Source organism: Cyprinus carpio, chromosome A23, assembly GCF_018340385.1.
Source record: "Cyprinus carpio isolate SPL01 chromosome A23, ASM1834038v1, whole genome shotgun sequence".
NCBI classification, from domain to species: Eukaryota; Metazoa; Chordata; class Actinopteri; order Cypriniformes; family Cyprinidae; genus Cyprinus; species Cyprinus carpio.
The window spans coordinates 10,740,883-10,760,295 of record NC_056594.1 but is presented as its reverse complement, the minus strand read 5'-3'; the positions used below and the strand labels follow the sequence as shown (position 1 = coordinate 10,760,295).

General features: G+C 35.2%; 1 protein-coding gene across 1 annotated transcript in view; it reads right to left on the bottom strand.

Annotated features, from left to right (window-relative positions):
* The window catches only part of LOC109090065 (voltage-gated potassium channel subunit beta-2-like), a 36,721-nt gene extending 21,871 nt beyond the window's left edge, over positions 1 to 14,850 (bottom strand). Inside the window, exon 1 of the mRNA XM_042713969.1 lies at positions 14,279 to 14,850. Coding sequence (XP_042569903.1) covers positions 14,279 to 14,664 — 386 coding nt within the window. The 5' untranslated portion in view covers positions 14,665 to 14,850. The remainder of the gene's footprint in view (positions 1 to 14,278) is intronic.
* Between the last annotated feature and the right edge of the window lie 4,563 nt (positions 14,851 to 19,413).

Genomic DNA, 19,413 nt, shown 5'->3' with positions numbered 1-19,413 from the left:
TCTACATCCCTAATCACACCCAATACCCAAACTTATCAGCTACCTTACTAACTATTAATATGTAGCAAATTAGGAGTTTATTGAGGCAAAAGTCGTAGTTAATAGTTTGTTAATAGTGGAAATTAGACCTTAAAATAAAGTGTGACCGAATTTATTTTAAATTGTAATAATATTTCAGAATATTACTGTTTTTACTGAATCTTGGATCAAATAAATGCAGCCTTTGTGAGCATAAGAGACTTATTAACAGTTTTACTGTTCAAACTTCTGAACAGTAGTGTGTGTGTATATATATATATATATATCTATATATTATATATATATATATATATATATATATATATATATATATATATATATATATATATATATATATATATATATACACACACACATACATACATAGGTAAATACAAAAGACAAAGCAAATCAATTACTCATAATTTATAAATATTTGTAATATTAATTTTTAATTCAAAAATATTTCTATTAAGCATACTGAACGAGACATGCTAAAACATGCTTCTCAACCACTACCTTTTCAACATTCACAATTACTAAATTTGCCACAAGAGATTGATGAACAAACTAACTAACCAGCCAACTACACAACCAACACTCGTTAATATAACATTTCAGACATTCCTTTTAAACCACGACAACTTTAACCTGTTAAACCTGTGAACCAAACTGACCCTGCATAACAAATCAAATCTCAAGAGTCACAATTATTTGTTTGAGACAACTCTGCTTTGCTCAAATCACATGTGTTGAACATGTGATTCCAAACAGTCTTAAATGGAGCAAAAAGACCTACAACAGCACAGAAGGGTTAAAGTGCTACATGTTAACTGTTGGGGTCCACCTCTCACCTACCTATATTTCATGCCAGTTCTCAAGCAGTGGTCACCAGACGAGGGCATGTTCTGCACAGACAGTTGGCCCAAGCTACGGGCCACCATTGCCACGGCACGAAACTTGCTTTTGGTCCCCAAACTCGGGCTGTTGGTGTTCTGACGGTTCAGTCGGTCCTCTGTGCTGCGGTTGACGGCTCGGTGGTCCGTGCACACAAAAGACACCTGCATGCTGACGACGAGCCCTCGCAGACAGCTTTAACACAGTGAGGATGCTGATGCTACAAAGAGCAACTAGTCCCAAAATCTCCCAATGCTGTTACTTCAAAAACTAAAGACAAATGTCTTCCTGCCCTGAGGACAATGAGGTGAAAAAAAGACCCTTTTCTTAAAACTTGAAGAAAATTATGTTAAAAAAGGTCAGAATGGATGTGGCAGATGTCAAAAAGGTGAGTGCAACACTCTGTTTTAACTACAAATGCAGTTATTGCTCTGAAGTGCTGCCAGAGTGTGTATCTGTCCATGTGGCGTCTGGTGTGTGAAACGTGTGTAAGTAAATGTCTTGGTGCGTGTGTGTGTGTGCTAGTCTCGGTGAGAGTGAATTCCTGCGCTTGGGCTCCAGGGCAGCAGCAGCCTGTGAAGCGGTGAACTCCGGGTACCAATCACATCAACACATAGATCAGGGGAGAAATCCCACATCCATCCACGTCACACTGCAGCACATCAAGCACACGCTTATCCACTCTTCTCTTCTCCACTCTCTTCTGACTGCACTGAAACTCCTTTTTATTCCTCACTCTCTTCAGTTGCTTTATTGTTGTCCATCCAGTGGCACTGTAGCCAATCTGTCTATTCCTGTAACATTAACTGACAGTGAGATTTCATATTTAGGCTTCTGGTTTAAATCAACATCCTGTAATGTCTCCCACTGTGTGCTGAGCAAAGGCATTAATGCTAAATGAGCGAGAGAGTATATAAAACATAGTATGATGAGCAAAAGAGAAACAGAGAGAGAGAGAGAGAGAGAGTGTACTAGAGAGAAAGTGGGAAGGTCTAAGCTCTCACTATGTTGTGTTAGATCAGCTCGTATCTGACATTCCACACTGCCTACGCATGAAAGAATGTCCGAGGACAAATAAAAAGTCTGGTTTGAAAGTCACATGTTTAAAAGAGTTGATAAAATAGCAGATGTGTCCTTTTCTGATTTTTTCTTTCTATTTGTTCTATCACAAAAAGATACTGTGCAACGATTTTAATGAGCAGAATTCTCATATGAGTAGACTTACATGACTGCTGCATGTTGTGCTATGTTATGTATTGATCATGACATTACAAATAATTCATTAATATGCTGTATTGAGTATAGACAGAATGATGGGTAGATAGAGGTAGGTAGGTAGGTAGGTAGGTAGGTAGGTAGGTAGGTAGATAGATAGATAGATAGATAGATAGATAGATAGATAGATAGATAGATAGACAGACAGACAGACAGACAGAGACAGACAGACAGACAGATAGATAGATAGATAGATAGATAGATAGATAGATAGATAGATAGATAGATAGATAGATAGACCAGGACACAAATTAGCAAAGGAAAAATCTTGGCAGGGATTTTTCACGGCTGAAAATGCATATCATAGTAAGTCAGAGATCAGAGAGGAAGCCACAGATTGAAAAAATTTTAAATACTCAAGTCTAGGATAACTGCTGTGGTGCTTAGCGCGATGGTGTCTGTGAATGTGCATGTGAGTGTACGTCCCGCAGACCGTAAACACTGAGATGAGCTCTTTTATAATCTGACACACAAATGACTCGCGTTATTTCTGCATCTCGAGCACATTACTGCGCCTAAAGCCACTACTGCGCAAAAACCACTGACTGACAGAGCGACTGCCCGGTTTTAATGCACTTGGGATTAGAGGAATGTGTGTCATCCCACCTCTAGATGAAAGGAAGTGGACAGGCGGCTTAAGTGAACATACAGAGTTTCCTGAATGGCACTTTGACACTCGGTAGCCTCAGGACAAAGACTCTGCCAGCAGGCTTGAGTAAAGCAGCTGTCCATTTAAATCAGACAGGCAGACAGAAAAACAGGATACTGAACTTGGGCATCTTTCATCACGCTATAGCTTGAAAAAGAAAACTGACAGCAAATCATGGCTTGAGATGAGATGAGAAAATAAAATATAATGGATCTATATACAATCCACTGCAACCAGCATCACCCCATATGGATCTGTTAGATCCACAATCACGTGCCACGTGCTAACACAACACACTGAAATATCATTCAAATATTGATGCCAATGTTAACCTAAGCTGACTTGACCTCAGGAGCACACATAAATGAAAGAAAATTATCTACAGAAAAACTTTTCAAAATTGTTTTCAAAGACAATGTTGGCACTGAAGAAATGGATTTTAATTAAAACATACTGTTGATGAAAATATGAAAAGTGAAAAATAGCACTGTAAGATATTAGCAATGTACTTAAAATTGTTTGATAAACTGACCCACTTCAGTGAATACTGGTAAACCATAAGGATATTTATTAAAAATTGGGAAATTTGTTTTTTTCTTTTGAGTTAATTGACTTCGATATAATTTTGTTGATATTTATTGTGTTACATTGATCAAACAATGTAGATATTTATACTGTTACAAAATATTTCTATTTATCAAATCATCTTGAAAACAATGTATCACAGTTTCCACAGAAATATTAAGCCACTGAACCCTGAAAATCCGCCATCACTACTGCTCTGCTGACAGAAAACATTTATTTAAAATTGCAATAATATGGCCATAAAATCTTACCAACCCCAAACTTTTGAATGCTGCTGTTGTTACAACTTACCCTACAAAAAAAAAAAAAAAGATAACGCTAATAAAATCTCAGGTGTTCCAAGACTGCTCTGCTGCAATGCGATCCTCCTAAAAAAACAATGTGATCCTCCTGGAAAAGAGTCCACTTACTGGACACTGTGAATAAACAAGGGGGAGAGGACAATGTACATTTTGTCATGGTCACAAATGTATTTGTGTCATGGTGACCCTGTGAATGGATTAACACTGAAGTTATGAGTTTACATACAGACAACGCCCATGATCACCTGTCAGCCTCCTGCCATTCCAATACACCCCTGTAAATCAAATCTGTCACCACTGCCACAGGTACCAGATAGTTTCAGTATTAGATTTTAGAGGCTAGTTTTAAATGTCAGTTCAGCCGGATGCGCAAGCAGTAATTGAATTATTATTAATGAATGGAAACCAGAGCCATGAAAAACCATGTGGTATGACACTAGACACACAATAAAAATAATGTAAAACTTTAAGTAGCTTAAGTATATATAAATTTGAAAAAAGTGGTGTATAGAAGCTGTTTTCTGTCAGAAATTTATAGTAAATATCACAAACTATTACAAAGAAATGGCAAGCAACAAACTGAATTAAATATGAAATTCTACAGTAGAAAAGCTGAAATAGTATTTACACTATAATTTGATCTTTGTTTTATTTACAGCTTTAAAAAAAAAACATGATTATAACACGAGTACACTGTAAGTTGCTTTGTATAGAATTGTTTTCCAAATTAATTAATGTAAATTATTATGGTCATAAAAACTGTTTAACAATTATAGAAGAAGAATTGTAAGAAAGACATTTGAAAAGGTACAGCACACTACAGAATACTGCTGTGCTGTGCACGGCATGTCAACTACAATTCCTCTTTCATACAGTACATACTGACATCAGACAAAAAGTGTGAACAGAGAATGACTTAATCATGAAAAATGTCAAAATTACAACTGGATATCAGCACTGGTGAGATCCTCTATTCTTCTCTTAAAGAGAGGCGCCCTGTCATTTGGGAGTTGGGGTCATAGGTCTCCAAAAGTAATAATCTCCCATTGTTCCTCGCTTTTAACCTCCAGGCACTTCAAACACCTCTACTCTATTTAAACCGTCAAGCGCTCCCTCTTTTTGCCTTTGATTAGAAGCCTAACTCCAGACTTATCCACAGTCAAATAAGCTCTGGAAAATCCTCCAGAGCCGTTCAATCATCCACCACCTCACAGCAGAGCTCAGTCTCTCCATAGTGAGCTTCACCGCAGGGCTCCGGCTCTCATCATAAGCACAAGCAAACACCTAACAATTACCTCTCTGAGGTAAAAATGACTCTGTCATCCTCATTATATTCACAACTTTCATCCAAAAATCAAACTTCTATCAGCATTTACTCATGTGGTTCCAACCAAAAAATATTTGAGGAATTATTCATTGGTGGTTACTCATTATCTATATGCTGGCAAGCTGAAAAAAATGATGCTTTTTTATGCCAAGATCTGCAACAAATATACTTTTGTGTTCAACAGTAAAAAAAAAAATAACAGCATATAGGTTTGTAACAACAGGAATAGTAAATAATGGCAATTTTCTTTTTGTTTTGGGGTGATTTTTTTTCTTTTCATCTTGATCTAGCAATGGTAATGGTGTGATGTGATGTGTGTTTATTTATGTTTGTTGGTTGGTTCATTAAGTAAATAATCTATCAGCTCTTTGTAAGACAGACTTTCTGAGTGCCTGAACATTAATTGTAGCAGTTAATGCTGTGAATTACCGTGAGCCAAGAGTGCTCAACCCCGAGTACAGGAGAATAAAACAAAAGAGCACGCCAACTCACTCTGCTTGAGGTTTCTCAGTAGGAATCAAACTAGAGCTTCATCAGATCAGTGATAAAGACTCAAGCATACAGAAAAAAAAAAAAAACTCCCATCTTGTCAGAAAAAAACCCAAACATTATGATTAATTACAGTGGATTCCAGTTTTTATGAGCTCAAATTAACAGAGAGACCAAATGACATAATAATACTTTCAAAATGAATTAATGAAAGTAAAAAGGCACTTAAAAATGTGTGTTTCTCTTATGCATTAAACTTTAAACATTGTAACCTTTAAATCTTGAAGGATTCTTTCACCCAAAAATGAACATTTTCTGAAAATTTACTCATCCTCAGGTCATCAAAAATGTTGACAAGCTTGTTTGTTCAGTAGAACATAAATATTTATCATTACATGCACTTGCTCATTAATGGATCCTCTGCAGTGAATGGGTGCCGTCAGAATGAGAGTCCAAACAGCTGATACAAACATCATAATAATCCAAAAGTAATCCACACAACTCCAGTCCATCAATTAGTGTCTTGTGAAGTTAAAAGCTGCCTGTTTGTAAGAAACAAATTCATCATTAATGCATTTTAACAATAAACCGTCACTTCTGACCAAAATATGAGTCCATAATGTATAATAATGCTTCCTCCAGTGAAAAGGTCCATCCCCTGTTGTCCTCTCACAGCAAAATTCAAAGACATATCTGTTTAGAACTTTCCTTAGATGGTTTTGGCTTATAAATGGTGCTTGATCTGTGCATATTTCTCTCCTGAATCAAACAAGAAAACTGGAGAAAGCAATATTATGGACAGAGGACTGGTCAAAGGTTCAAAGTAAAAAAAAAAGTCTTAATAGATTTATTATAAACACACAGTCATATGGATTATAGTGATGTTTTTATCAGCTGTTTGGACTCTTATTCCGACGGCACCCATTCACTGTAGAAGATCCATTGGTGAGCAAGTGATGTAATGCAAATTTCTCCAAACCTGTTTCAATGAAGTAACAAACACATCTACATCTTGGATGGCCTGAGGGTGAGCAAATTTTCAGCTAATTGTCATGAATTAAAAGAAAAAGTTAATGCATATGTTATGCATCAACTACTCTCTTACTCGTAAAATAAAACAACCAAACCAAACAGGGGAAAACACAAGCAGGCAATCATAAAGTCACTTCTCATGTTTATTTATAACTCTGTTCTGTAAGAGCCCTGAAGGTTACTGTAAAAGACTCGACATATCCTAAAGCTCTCCAATCCTGATGACATTACAGAGACTTAAGTGCACACACACACACACACACACACACACACATATATACAAGCACATGACAGGCTTCTCAGAAAATGGGCTTGCCAATATATTGCGCAACTCGGTGCAAAATCCATAAATAAATATATTTCATATAAGCTGTCTTTTTCACATAAGCTACATCTCATTAAAACTGCAACATCCCTGCCGCTCCCGATTATGAAGCGAGTAGACGTCTAATGCAAAATCAAACTCCGTGTAGCAGAGAGCAGCTGCTTTGCCTCTCAATGTCAAACACTGTGTGGTTACATACCAGAGCTGTCACAAGTGTTAGAGGCTCTGTTTCAGAGATTATATGCGGAACAAACATATTTATTTGAGATACGTTGACAGACAAGCAAAGAGAATGGGAAAAATACCTAAATCTCATTTGATTTAAAAAAAAAAAAAAAAATTTGATGTGTGAGAGTAACACACCAGGTGGACAGCATAGCAATTACTGCATTAAAGCACTGACAGCAATTACAGCTATACCAGCTGCTGCAATTCAGTAGTGCTGAGCTGGTCCACAAAGCAAGGAAAATGAAGAGTGTAATGATCAACAAATTAAAATGAACATGTTGCAGAAAATTGCAATTCCATAAGCTTTCTTTCCGCTAATGATGCACACAAAAGCGCAATCCCAGCTCCAAAGGAATTAAGAAACTCCTTACAGGTCTAAGAAGGTGCAGATATTGTGAATCTGACATCTGTCCTGGTTCAAAAGTCTTTACATGTGAGGATATGGTCAGGCGGTACATAAAGAAATGTGTGAAGGGTGTGATAAAACAGAGGTTCTCAATATTTTTGACTCCAAGTCCCTTGCAATATCCCAAGCCCTGCTCGAAGCTGTTGTAATAAAAATAAACTGGATATGGTCAGGCGGTAGTCAGTTTTTTTTTTTTTTTTTTTTTTTTTAGCATTTTAATTAATATTATAACTTATAACTAAATTAAAATAATTTTAAGACTTATTAGTGCCCACTGGAAGTTTTGAGAACCACTGCCTTGAGAAAGTGCCTTGAGAACCAATGATGTAAGATGAATAAATATTTATTAAAATGACTCAAATTAACATGTGCATGCAATTTTTCCTGCATGCGCAAAAATAATAGACTTTTAAAGGCATCTATGAATGCATGTGAAAACTCAAGTAGAAACACAAACAGAAAATGTTTGTAATGCTTTTAAATTGGTTTAAAAATAGATTTGAATTGTTATCTAGTGTGTATGTGTGTTTTTTTTCTTCAAATCTCATTTTACAGACTATTTGTATTATTAATATTATTTGTATTTTATTTCAACTTAATTAGGAAAAAAGCAAAAAAAGAAGCAGTTTTCATTAGTGATGTCAGACTTCTGGACAACACTGTATTTATTTGCAAGAAAAACTATAAAAAAACAAACAAGGAAAATTCCTGCTACACAGGGAAAGACTGCTAGGATTTGCACATGTTCAACTCAAGAGTATATATTTTATGGGGGAGGTTTTATGGGTGAAATGCTGGGTCTCCCATTTCAAGCTTACGCTGCATGAGCAGCTTAATTCACAGCTACAGCGCCTGTGGTTCTCTCTCACATTGCTCCATCGCTCCATCATCTAGACACTCTCTTTAAAAAAAAGCTAACTGCACTTTCTTTAAATTGAATTCATAACAGCCTGGCCTTTTACTGGGCAGACCTGGAGGGGACAGCAGGAAACTGCCTGTCCGTCAGCATTACTGAATAGAGGAAAAGAACAGAATAGATCAATGAGTTTAGATTAGACTTTTGAATTTTTAAGCACATTTGGTCCCACTTTATATTAGGTATCTGTAATTAGTATGTACTTGCATAAAAAAAAAATCGTTTGGTACAATGTACTTATTGTATTCAAGATGCACTGCAAAACACTTCGGATTTACACTGTCTATTAAGGTGGGAAAAGTCGACATAAAAAACAAGGAGTGCATAGGCCTACTGCATATTCAAATTTACACTGGCACTCTGTTTCAGACTACAAATGATCAGTTTGATAGAATAACTTATTCAGCTCAAATGCACAGTTTTATGCTGGATTTATATTAAATAACAATAACATAGCAGTAACAATTATATTCAATTAAAATGTATTTGTCTAGCACTTTTCACAAAGCTTTACAAAGAATAAAATACTTTACAATCAGCCTTACAAAAAGATTTACAATCAGCAACAGTGCCATGGAAAAAAATCCCTATACAATGTTGAGAAAGAGACCTTGGGAGAAGCTAAGAATCCATGCTTCTTTCTCACCTTCAACGGACAGGGGATGTAAATCATACACAAAAGCTAACATTCATATAAAGGGAAGACAAAGATGTGAAGGAATCTAATCCATTCAAGGCAGCTTTACAGCACTGTTTAATCCAGGCCCAGTGAACCATGTCTTATGGTCCATCTTTAGCTTGGCATCGGCCTGCAGAAAACCCTTTTTCCAGTATATGATTATCCCAATTAGTCTGATGTACTTAGATTATGTGTTCTCCTCTCCTTTTTTCATTCTGTTTCTTTATTCTATTGAAACACAAGATTCTCTTTGGGTCATTCTCAAATCATTAAGTTCATGCAGCTTGAGCGCTGCTAAAATTGGACATAAATACAGAGACATTATTTTTATATTAATATTAACCCTCACTGTATGTATATACACTGCCAATGATAAATGGTTTAGAACAAATGTTTTTAATGTTTCTCTTATGCTCACCAAGGCTGCATTTATTTGATCAAAAATACCATATTGTTAAATATTATTACAATTTTAAATAACTGTGTTCCATTTTTAATATATTTTAAAATATGTATTCTTGTGATGGTAAAGCTGAATTTTCATCAGCCATTACTTCAGTCTTCATTGAGTTCATGATCCTTCAGAGATCATTCCAATAAGCTGATTTCATTACAATTTTTTTGCTGCCTGAGAATATATATGTATTTATGTATAATCCGGACTGCATTATGTAAGTGCATGTTTAATCTGTACCTTCCCTAAGGGGAAATACTACATAAAAAATAAAAGGGAAACACTGAAGGAAAAACAAAGAGACAGAATGAGCGGCCTTTAATTGAAGAGGAAGTAGAGCAGAAAAGAGGCCTGCCTCATTAGCTCTGGAGGACAGAAAGAAAGAAAGACAAACAGAGGCAGGGGCTCCAACTCCCTGCTGCACAGCACTTAATTGGTTATTAATTATTACTCTTGTATGGTTAACTGATTACATTCAAGTTCAGGAATCTTGGGATGACAGCTAATTGCATTGTGCTATCGGACTACGGTGGGATTCTAGGACTAACAATGAATCATGGTAGAACTGAAATCCATTAAAATATCATCTCAAAATGTAAGGGTTATAATGTTATTATATGAGAACGGAACATGACAAATGAGGACACTACAGATGGACTGGTCAGTTTTGTTTTGGACAGACACAGACTTCACAACACACGATGCCAAAATGATGTGCACCTTCTGCCATCTAGTGGACATACATGGCACAGCTGTTCAATAGGTTAGTGCCACCAAATGAGACAGGAATGGACCGGTTAGCATGATCCATTTAGCCCCTGTTGGTAGATGAACTACACTATCTGGATAGTTGGATATGGATGGGTTAGCTGTTCAATTTACAACCATTTAAAAGTAGTTGTATATTCCGCAAGCAATTTATAAAATGCAAATATTTCATTAAATCAATCAATCAATCTTTTATTACAGACTCAAGGTCCAAATTTAAAAAACAAACAAGACAATAGGACAAAATATACAACCCACAGCATCCACCACACACAATAAAACAAAATACAACAATACCAAATGTCTTCACTGCTTTGACTGATACCGTGTAGTACTTACCCTTATATTTGATAGACCCACAATAATCTCATTTGTAGATGAACTACACTATCTGGATAGTGTCCATTTAAGCATTTAGCCGGCAGATAAACCTATACATAAGATTTTGTAACAGTGCTTTAAAAGTGATTACTCTTGCACTAACATCTTTAGTAAAATTCTCATTGCATCATAAGCTACTTGCAGCTTCTGTAAACTAGATGTTTTATAGCTGAACCACAGATAAGCAGTATAAAGTGTTGTACAATATGCTTTAAAAAGTGACACCTTCACCTCATCTGAACAAAACCTAAACTTACGTAAAAGTATATTTGCCTGTATATACAGCATACGACGTTGTCTTTCAATATCCTCATCGTCTGTCATGCGTTCAGTGATGAAATGTCCAAGGTATTTCGCTTTCGCACACACAGTGAGACTCTTATTAGACAACTTGAAAACTGGAAATTTTATACTTTTATCCTCCTTAGTTCTGCAAATCATAAACACACTCTTATCATGATTATATAAAATATCATGTTCAAGACCATAATCAGAACACATAGTTAAAAGCTGTTGAAGACCAGCACTGTTAGGACTAAACACCACAAGATCATCTGCATACATAATATGATTCACTAGAATATTCCCAATCATACACCCAGTTTTACAAGCATTCATTTACATTTCATTAACTTGAATATCATCCACATTATACAATACATTTTGGATGCAATTAAAAAGACTACAATAATGCTGTCTCCATAATTCTGCAATATTCTATGCCCCAGAAACTCCATCTAAGGTACAAGGAAGAGATACTCTGCATCTATTAAAAGTTCTGACTTCTTTCCAAAAATCAGTGCTATTATGAATTAGCAGCTTCCTAGCCATAGAATCAGCCCTTAAGGTTTGCTCATTTTTACAGATAAAACGAATCGCATAATTATATCTTGCATTTGTAGACTTCTTATACTCTAGCTCAGGCCCTTGCCTGGGTCTACCTGCTATAACCCATAATTTAAAAGCTTCCCAGTATTCAGTCTGATATTCAGCATATTTACTCCAACCAGGGCTAGTCTTATTCATTATACCCTTTGATTTAAAAAATGGCTTACTACAACCATGCAGGGCATTAACTATATCATTAAACATTGAGCAGATATCCCTCTGATGATTTTCATCTTTAAAGTTAACATCACTACACATCACTGCATCCCTAGGTAAATGAATATTACTCAGACATCTATCTGTATTTACATAATAGACTAAAAGCTCCTCCTTTGCAAGTTCTGACCAATCCATTTTTGCTGCATTGATATTATTTTCATTATTAGACATCGCTACAAGAAACTCAACATTTATCACCATAGACACAGGTATGTGATCAGTTGTTACTGTATCATATAAGATACTCATATCCCTCAGCGAGGCATGTGCATCTGCTGTACTAATACATTATAGCAGTTGTTTGGACCTGAATAGATCTGGCTGCTGGTCGCTAGTAAAGGGCTTGAGACTGTTTAGACATGACAACACAGAGACTATTTAAATCCACACAGGCATAAAGGACAGTAAGGGAAGTTGATGATGGACTTAGTAATCATACAGACCAATATAGATGTATGAGAGCATGTGGCAGGTAGGAAATAGACAACTGCTTTCAATAATTCAGCAACAACATGCCAGGCTGTGAATATCAACACTGTTATGAAAGGATCCTGTGTAAAGTGTGAAAACTTTAAACAGTGGACATTTTAGCAGAAAGATCATTTATATTTCTAACTTGGCAAACTACTTGCTAATGTTGCTTTGTTTATTTGATGCAGATATGTTAAGCGATAGCTTTTCATCACCATTTGAGGTTTTTAAAGCCATTGTGATTAGTTGTGCTATTATATTCTGTAATTGAATCATCTGTGTGATTATCTGTCACACACTGAGCAATCTTTGATCCAAACTGGAAGACACAGACGCAGACTGCTGACATTCTACACCACTTTTGTCAAAACACCAACTGTCCCTGACCATCAGTGCAAAGACATTCCGTCTCTCAAATACCAAAAGCCTTCACAAGGTGCACTTGAAAACAACACAATACAAATTTACAGGTAAATTATTCATGGTTTAAGATTGTATTGGTAACACTTTATAATAAGATTCAATTCATTAACGTTAATACGTTAGTTATAATGAACTAACAATGGCTGAATTTAGGGCATTTATTTATCTAGGTTTTAAATTAGCATTGAACTTTTGTTTATTGATCATGTTTGTTCATAATACATTAAATAATGACATAATCAATTAATAATAGAATATTTGTAAAATGGTAATAATGTAATAAGATATCATTTGTTAACATTAAATTAGTTAACATGAACTTATAATTAACTATATTTTACTACTCTGCAAACCCTTTATATAAATATTTCCTTTTTGCGGTGGCTCTTAAAAACTCATTATGAAGATGAAAGAAAAGACAAGAAAAATATTAAATTGATAGGTAAAATGTGTATACACTTTTTCTTATTCATGTTAGCAAATTCAAAGTACTATTTAAACTACTGTAATGTTAACAAATGAGACCTTATGTTAATGAATTGAAATCATTGCAGCATTAAAATAAAAATGAGTAACAATGCATCACTTACAAAAACACTTATCATTTCTAAGTATCATTTTTGATAGATATATTGATATGCCTGATCTGTTGCTGACAGGACAGTCATGTAAAAAAACGAGAACACTATACCAGCAGGCCATCATGGGATCAATGCCCTCCCAATGGCTTATAAAAGCAAAGCACTTAATCCAAATCACACAGCTGGTCCAGACGCCGCTTCAGTCTCTGCTTAACACTTGCTATTCTCTCCGGGTGACTTGGATACGTACAACACGGGCCAAAACAAGACTTCATTACACCTCCAAAGTGACAACCTACATATAGACTAATAGATCAACAGACAATATGTATGCGGTAAGATAACCATGAAGACTGGTGTAAAAAATGATCAAAATGGTTACTTTCTTGTCAGACCAGTATAACAGACCAGTATAACAATGGTAGAAAACATTCATCTAAAACAGAAAGATTGAGTGTTGTTATTGTTAAATAAAACTTTGTTTTTGCTAATTAAAAAAGCTGATTAAAATAAAATATAATAAAATATAAATATATAAAAATAGATTTTAATATATTTATATATTATATTTTATACATTTATTTTTTTATGTAATTTAAAAATAAAATATAAATATAAAATATTTTATACATTTATTTTTTTATGTAATTTAAAAATAAAATATAAATATAAATACAAATTTTGAAATATTTTATACATTTATTTTTTTATGTAATTTAAAAATATTATTTAAATTTAAATTATTTTAAAATATCAAAATGAAAACTAATTCAAAATATACTTTTAAATCCTAAATTATACTAAAATCTCACTGGTTGAAAGACCGACTAATTTACCAAAGAATATTTTCCCAAATAACTATTAACCTTGATTAAATTGGGAGCCACATTATTTTTCTATACAGCATCTATCATCGAGCTAATCATGATTTGTGAAACTCATTCCCAGACTTCTGTGGCTCTTACCTGTACCTCATGCCAGTCTGGAAGGAGATGGACTCCTGTAGAGACACTCCATTGGTCCTCAGAAAGTCCTCCAGATTTTTGAGCTGGGCAGCGGCCCGCACCTCACGCAGACTCCTAATCTCTCCCAGTTCCCCCCCACCCTGCCGCAAAGGGTACAGGCCCTGGTCAGACAGGTAGCGGTCGATGTCGCTCCGCATGCTTTCGCTGAAGGACAAGGACAGCATCTTGCTGCTACTAATGCTGCTGCTCCTTCGTATGCTGTTCCCCGGCGGCCCATTCTTGGGGATCTGCAGGGGTTCGGAGGGGACACTGTGTTGGCGACTGAGGCGGCGACCGGTGTGCCCGACCCGAAGCTCAGTCAAACTGCTTCTGTGAGTGCCAAACATGCCTTGCAACCAGGTGACTGGGTCTCACACACACAGACAGAAGAGTGAAGCAAGTGGTATGACAGAGACCAGCAGACTGTTGCAGGTCAGAGCCCTTGCTTTAAATAGCGCCCGCCTCCCATGGCAATCAACACTATAATCAAACATCCATGCACTGCATTCAGAGCTCAACCTTCCGGCACCTCTTCTCCTGTGGGACTCCAGTACAATGGCTAATTTTAAAGGGCTGATCTTCACAGAATTAAAGTCAAGTGCTGGCTAAATGGGAGGTGTATTTTTCTTTCATACAGATGCGTGATCAAGCAACAGAAGTGAGTGGACTTTCAAGCATGCGTGAAGAATGCTGTAAGGCCTGCTGCAGTTGCTCTGGAAAACCCAAATGCCAAAACCATCCAGGATCCAGTCCGTTAAAAAAGGCCTCGTGATGTATGATGGTCAAAAAATAGATTGGCACTGACCCCAACAAAGGCCAGAATCCTAAAAGTAAATATCATGTACTTTTCTTTTGTAGTACAAAAACATAATGTGAGGCCTAAATCTAAAATGTGTCTATATTCATGTTTCTCTAACTTTGGGCACTTTTATATACCAGGTTGATTATGTTTTGGGTGATTTAGGTTGTTTATTTGTTTGTTTTTAATCACAGCGATTTTTTTCCAGTTACACTGTTATATGAAGATCAAAAATCTAAGATCTAAAATTATCATGTCTTCATCACTTTTTTGGTACTTTTTTATTTATAAATTAAAAGGTCAACATTTTTTACTTAATTTAAATCCACAATAAAAATATTAATTATCGTACGTTTAAAATTATTATAAATATTGAAATAATCCAATTTAATATTTATGGTGGGAAAATGTTTTAAAAATCTGAGTTTTATGACTGGCTTTCTGATGTGATGTTTTTTTAAAATTATTATAAAATTTTGCCTCTACAAATTTTGTAATGTTGGAGAACTTGGTTACCAAAGAGATTGATTTAGTGAAGAGCATGATGATTGTGTAATGAAAACAAAGAAAAAATCATGGTATTAAAGTATTATATATATTATTTATTATATAAACTATCAAATTTTGATACAGGTATTTATTTCATTTTTATCAAATTGTGTTTTAAGTATAAATATTAGCTTTGAAATTAGCTTTCTACCATGTCAGTTACAGGTCAGAAAGAAGTTAAACACAAAATATAATTTGAGATGTGCTGGAAATGACACTGTGGGAAAAAAATAAAATTCTTCTGTGATGCACATGTATCACTGCTGGACATTTTTAGCTGAGAAATTTAGTGAGACACTAGTGAGAGTGTGAAAAGTGTGTTTTAAGATACTTAAAATACACATGGTCAAAGGTACCCATACCTGAAGAAACACCCATATATTTTTGTAGTCATAGGATATATGCATAAAGCCTTTTTTTTATTACAAGTGAACTCGTCTAATGCTATCTGTGGCTTTGACAAATAACCAACTAATAATCAAAAATCTAAATTCTTATAATATAACACCCATATATTTTCGTGAAGAATGCTGAAATATATATAATATAATAAAGCACTGACTATTTGCTGTGTACTGCTGACAAATAACAACAGAAATCCATTTAAAACAATATACAAGAACTGTATGCCTAGGACATATTTGAATAACAAACATCTATGTAACAACGTTATGAAGAGATGCTTTCTTGTTATTAATTATGACATTTAAATACAGAGCAGAACAGTTCTGCTCTGTATTCACCTGTCATAATTAATAACAAGTAAGCAGAACACCTGTCACAAAATGCCAATAGTGTCACTCCTCTGTATTCACCTGTCATAATTAATAACAAGTAAGCAGAACACCTGTCACAAAATGCCAATAGTGTCAATCCTGGTCCCAAATGACTTTTCTCCCATCAAAAAAAGCAGCATCTGGCATTAAATCTCACCAAAAACAATACATCAAGCAAGAGATTAAAAAAAATCCACCAAATCTGCAACATTACACCCTCTGCTCATTCTCGACAGCTTAGTTTATCTTTCTACACTGAAAAAGCTCTACAGTGAGAAGAAAGTGACTCAGTATGAGGCAAACCGACCTTCTTTACTCTCATAACTAAAACATCATGATGCAGTAGTTAACAGTAGACCAAGAGAGTCTGTGGATCTAAGTCCTGCTCTCCGTTCCCCCATCACACTAACGCCTCTAACCTGAGAGAGGACTGTGGGCGTGAGCGGGATCACCATGCAACATCCTCAAGTGGTACACATGTTCAGCTAAAGTACCAGCCTTGTACTTACCCGGTTCCTCGGAGGTCGAGTCACGTACGGGTTTTGCACTACACTGCTCATCTGACAACTTAATGGTTGTCAGCACACTAAAGAAGACTGCCGTTTTCCTCCTTATACTGAGAGTCTTTTGAATATGAGCTTTAGTAATTAGTGAACAGCAAAATAAAAGTTCCACCCCTCAAAAACATCAGACACCACCCACTCTGGCAAATGTCACAGAGAGAATGTATGGGGAACCTTACTTGTTTGCAGCGCCAGAATGCTCTGCAAACATGAATTATTCAAGACAGCTTTTGCTTTAAAAGCCTTCGATGTCGTACCACAAGAAAGTGTACTAAAAGCAATTTTTGCTTGTTCTCTGTTTCGTACAAGTACAAAATTTAAAAGTACAACCCAGCTTTTGCAAGCAGAATGAAGAACAAAAAAAAAGCATTGCATTATCTTGTTCAGGGTATAGTGAGGAAATCCTCACTAAAAATACATAAAATAAAATAAAACATTTTTATATAGAACTAAAATTATTGAAATATTTTTATATGGTTTAAATGATTTTAAAAATACAATAAACAAATGTAAAAATAATACATTTAATAAAATTAAATTACATTTTAAAACAAAGTAAAATAAAATAACATTTCAGTATACAAAGTAAAGTTCTACACATGAGATAAAGTCTAAATAAGGTGCTACAAATTATTTAATAATGCAAATGTCACACAAGTCATAAAGAAATGATGTGTGTGTCACTCCTTGCTGTTTTCAAGTGTAGATATTCTGTTTATATAATGATGACAATAGATTCAGGACCACAGGGGTGTGAATGCGATGTTGGAGAGAAAGTGAGAAAGAGGTTACGTATTCAAGTGAAGTCAAACCCAGCAGACCGTAAACTTCTTCATACAGTAGATGGTGAGTGCTGTTCTCAGCTGCCCATTACAACAGGAAACACATTAGCTTTTAATGTATAAACACAGTAGCTTATTTTCTCGTGTTAATTACAGTTCTCCATACAGAGCAACTTTGACAATGCTGCGAATGTTGCCGTTTCCTTCATTTCCCAGTGACTAAAGACTCCAGCGTGCCTTAAAACAGTAGCATCTATTATTTAGCATACACCATTTGCCTGTGATGTCACATCCAGTCTAAATATATAACTCATTTCATAGGCCAGTACAAGTCTGCATTCCTGCATCTCTTGTGTGAAACCAGATCGCCAGTAAACGTAGGTTCAGTGTTCTCTCAAATGACTCAGCAAAGCTCATTATGAAACAATTACACTACATCTTGGCTTTGTGTAAGATGTTGAAGTCAGGAATAGTTAAACAGAGACAGCATCACTCGGACAAGATGAAAATAGACAGCATATCTCTGTAGAATGCTTGTGATGATCTATTCGCTTCTCAGATTCTTTTAGAACATTAACAGTGTTTGGTAGGCACATTCCCTAACTTAAAGTTTAGGTTTGGGATCGGTAAGATTTTTTTAATGTTTTCTATTTTATTATTTTTTTAAATTGTATTTATTCTTGTGGTGATAAAGCTGAATCTTCAGCAGTTGTTACTCCAGTATTATTGTGTTGATAAAGCTGAATCTTTGTTGGTTTTTACTCTTCTTATTATTATCAATGTTGAAAACAGTTAATATTTGTCAAAGCTATGATATTTTTAGGATTCTACATTAATTAAAAAGTTCAAAGAACAGCATTTATTTGAAATAGAAATCTTCTCAACATTATCAGTGTCTTTACTGTTATCTTGATCAATTTAATGCATCCATGCTGAATAAAAGTATTAATTTCTGTTTTCTTACAGAACACAAACTTTTGAACAGTACAATATATACTTTAAGGATATCCTCCATACTTGCATCACCTTGCCAACAGTGTCTTTTAGGTTGAACATATGGTTCCTCGGACTGAAATATAATTTTAAAAAGCCTTTTATGCCATTTTATGTTACACAGTAACAATGCACTAAAAACAGAAATGTTTTTCCTTTGAATTTTTTAAATGTGTTGTGTATAGATGGGAACACTGTCAAAACAATCCCTGTTTACACAGATCTGCGAAAACAACTAAAAATGCTGTATTATGCATGCTAGGCCAATAGTTGGCAATGTCACTTTATAAAGAAACACTACGCATCTGCACACATGACTACAGACAAAACACATAATATGCATGAGCATGATATCACCATTTTCACAAAGTCACAATTTTGCAGTTTACACAGAGACAATAATGCTATTGTTTTTAAAAACTTGCACTTTGAAGGTTTGCATTTTCAGGCCCCTACAGTAAATACACAGTTGTTGTGTAATGAACGGTTATAAATGCGATTGTGTAAATGCCACCTCAGATGAATTTTTTAAACTATATCACCAGCCCTACAAATGGTTAAAAATCCTTGCTGTTACCACAAAAGTTTCAGTCTCAGCACATGCTAGGAAGTGGAAAGTTACTGATTTTACAAT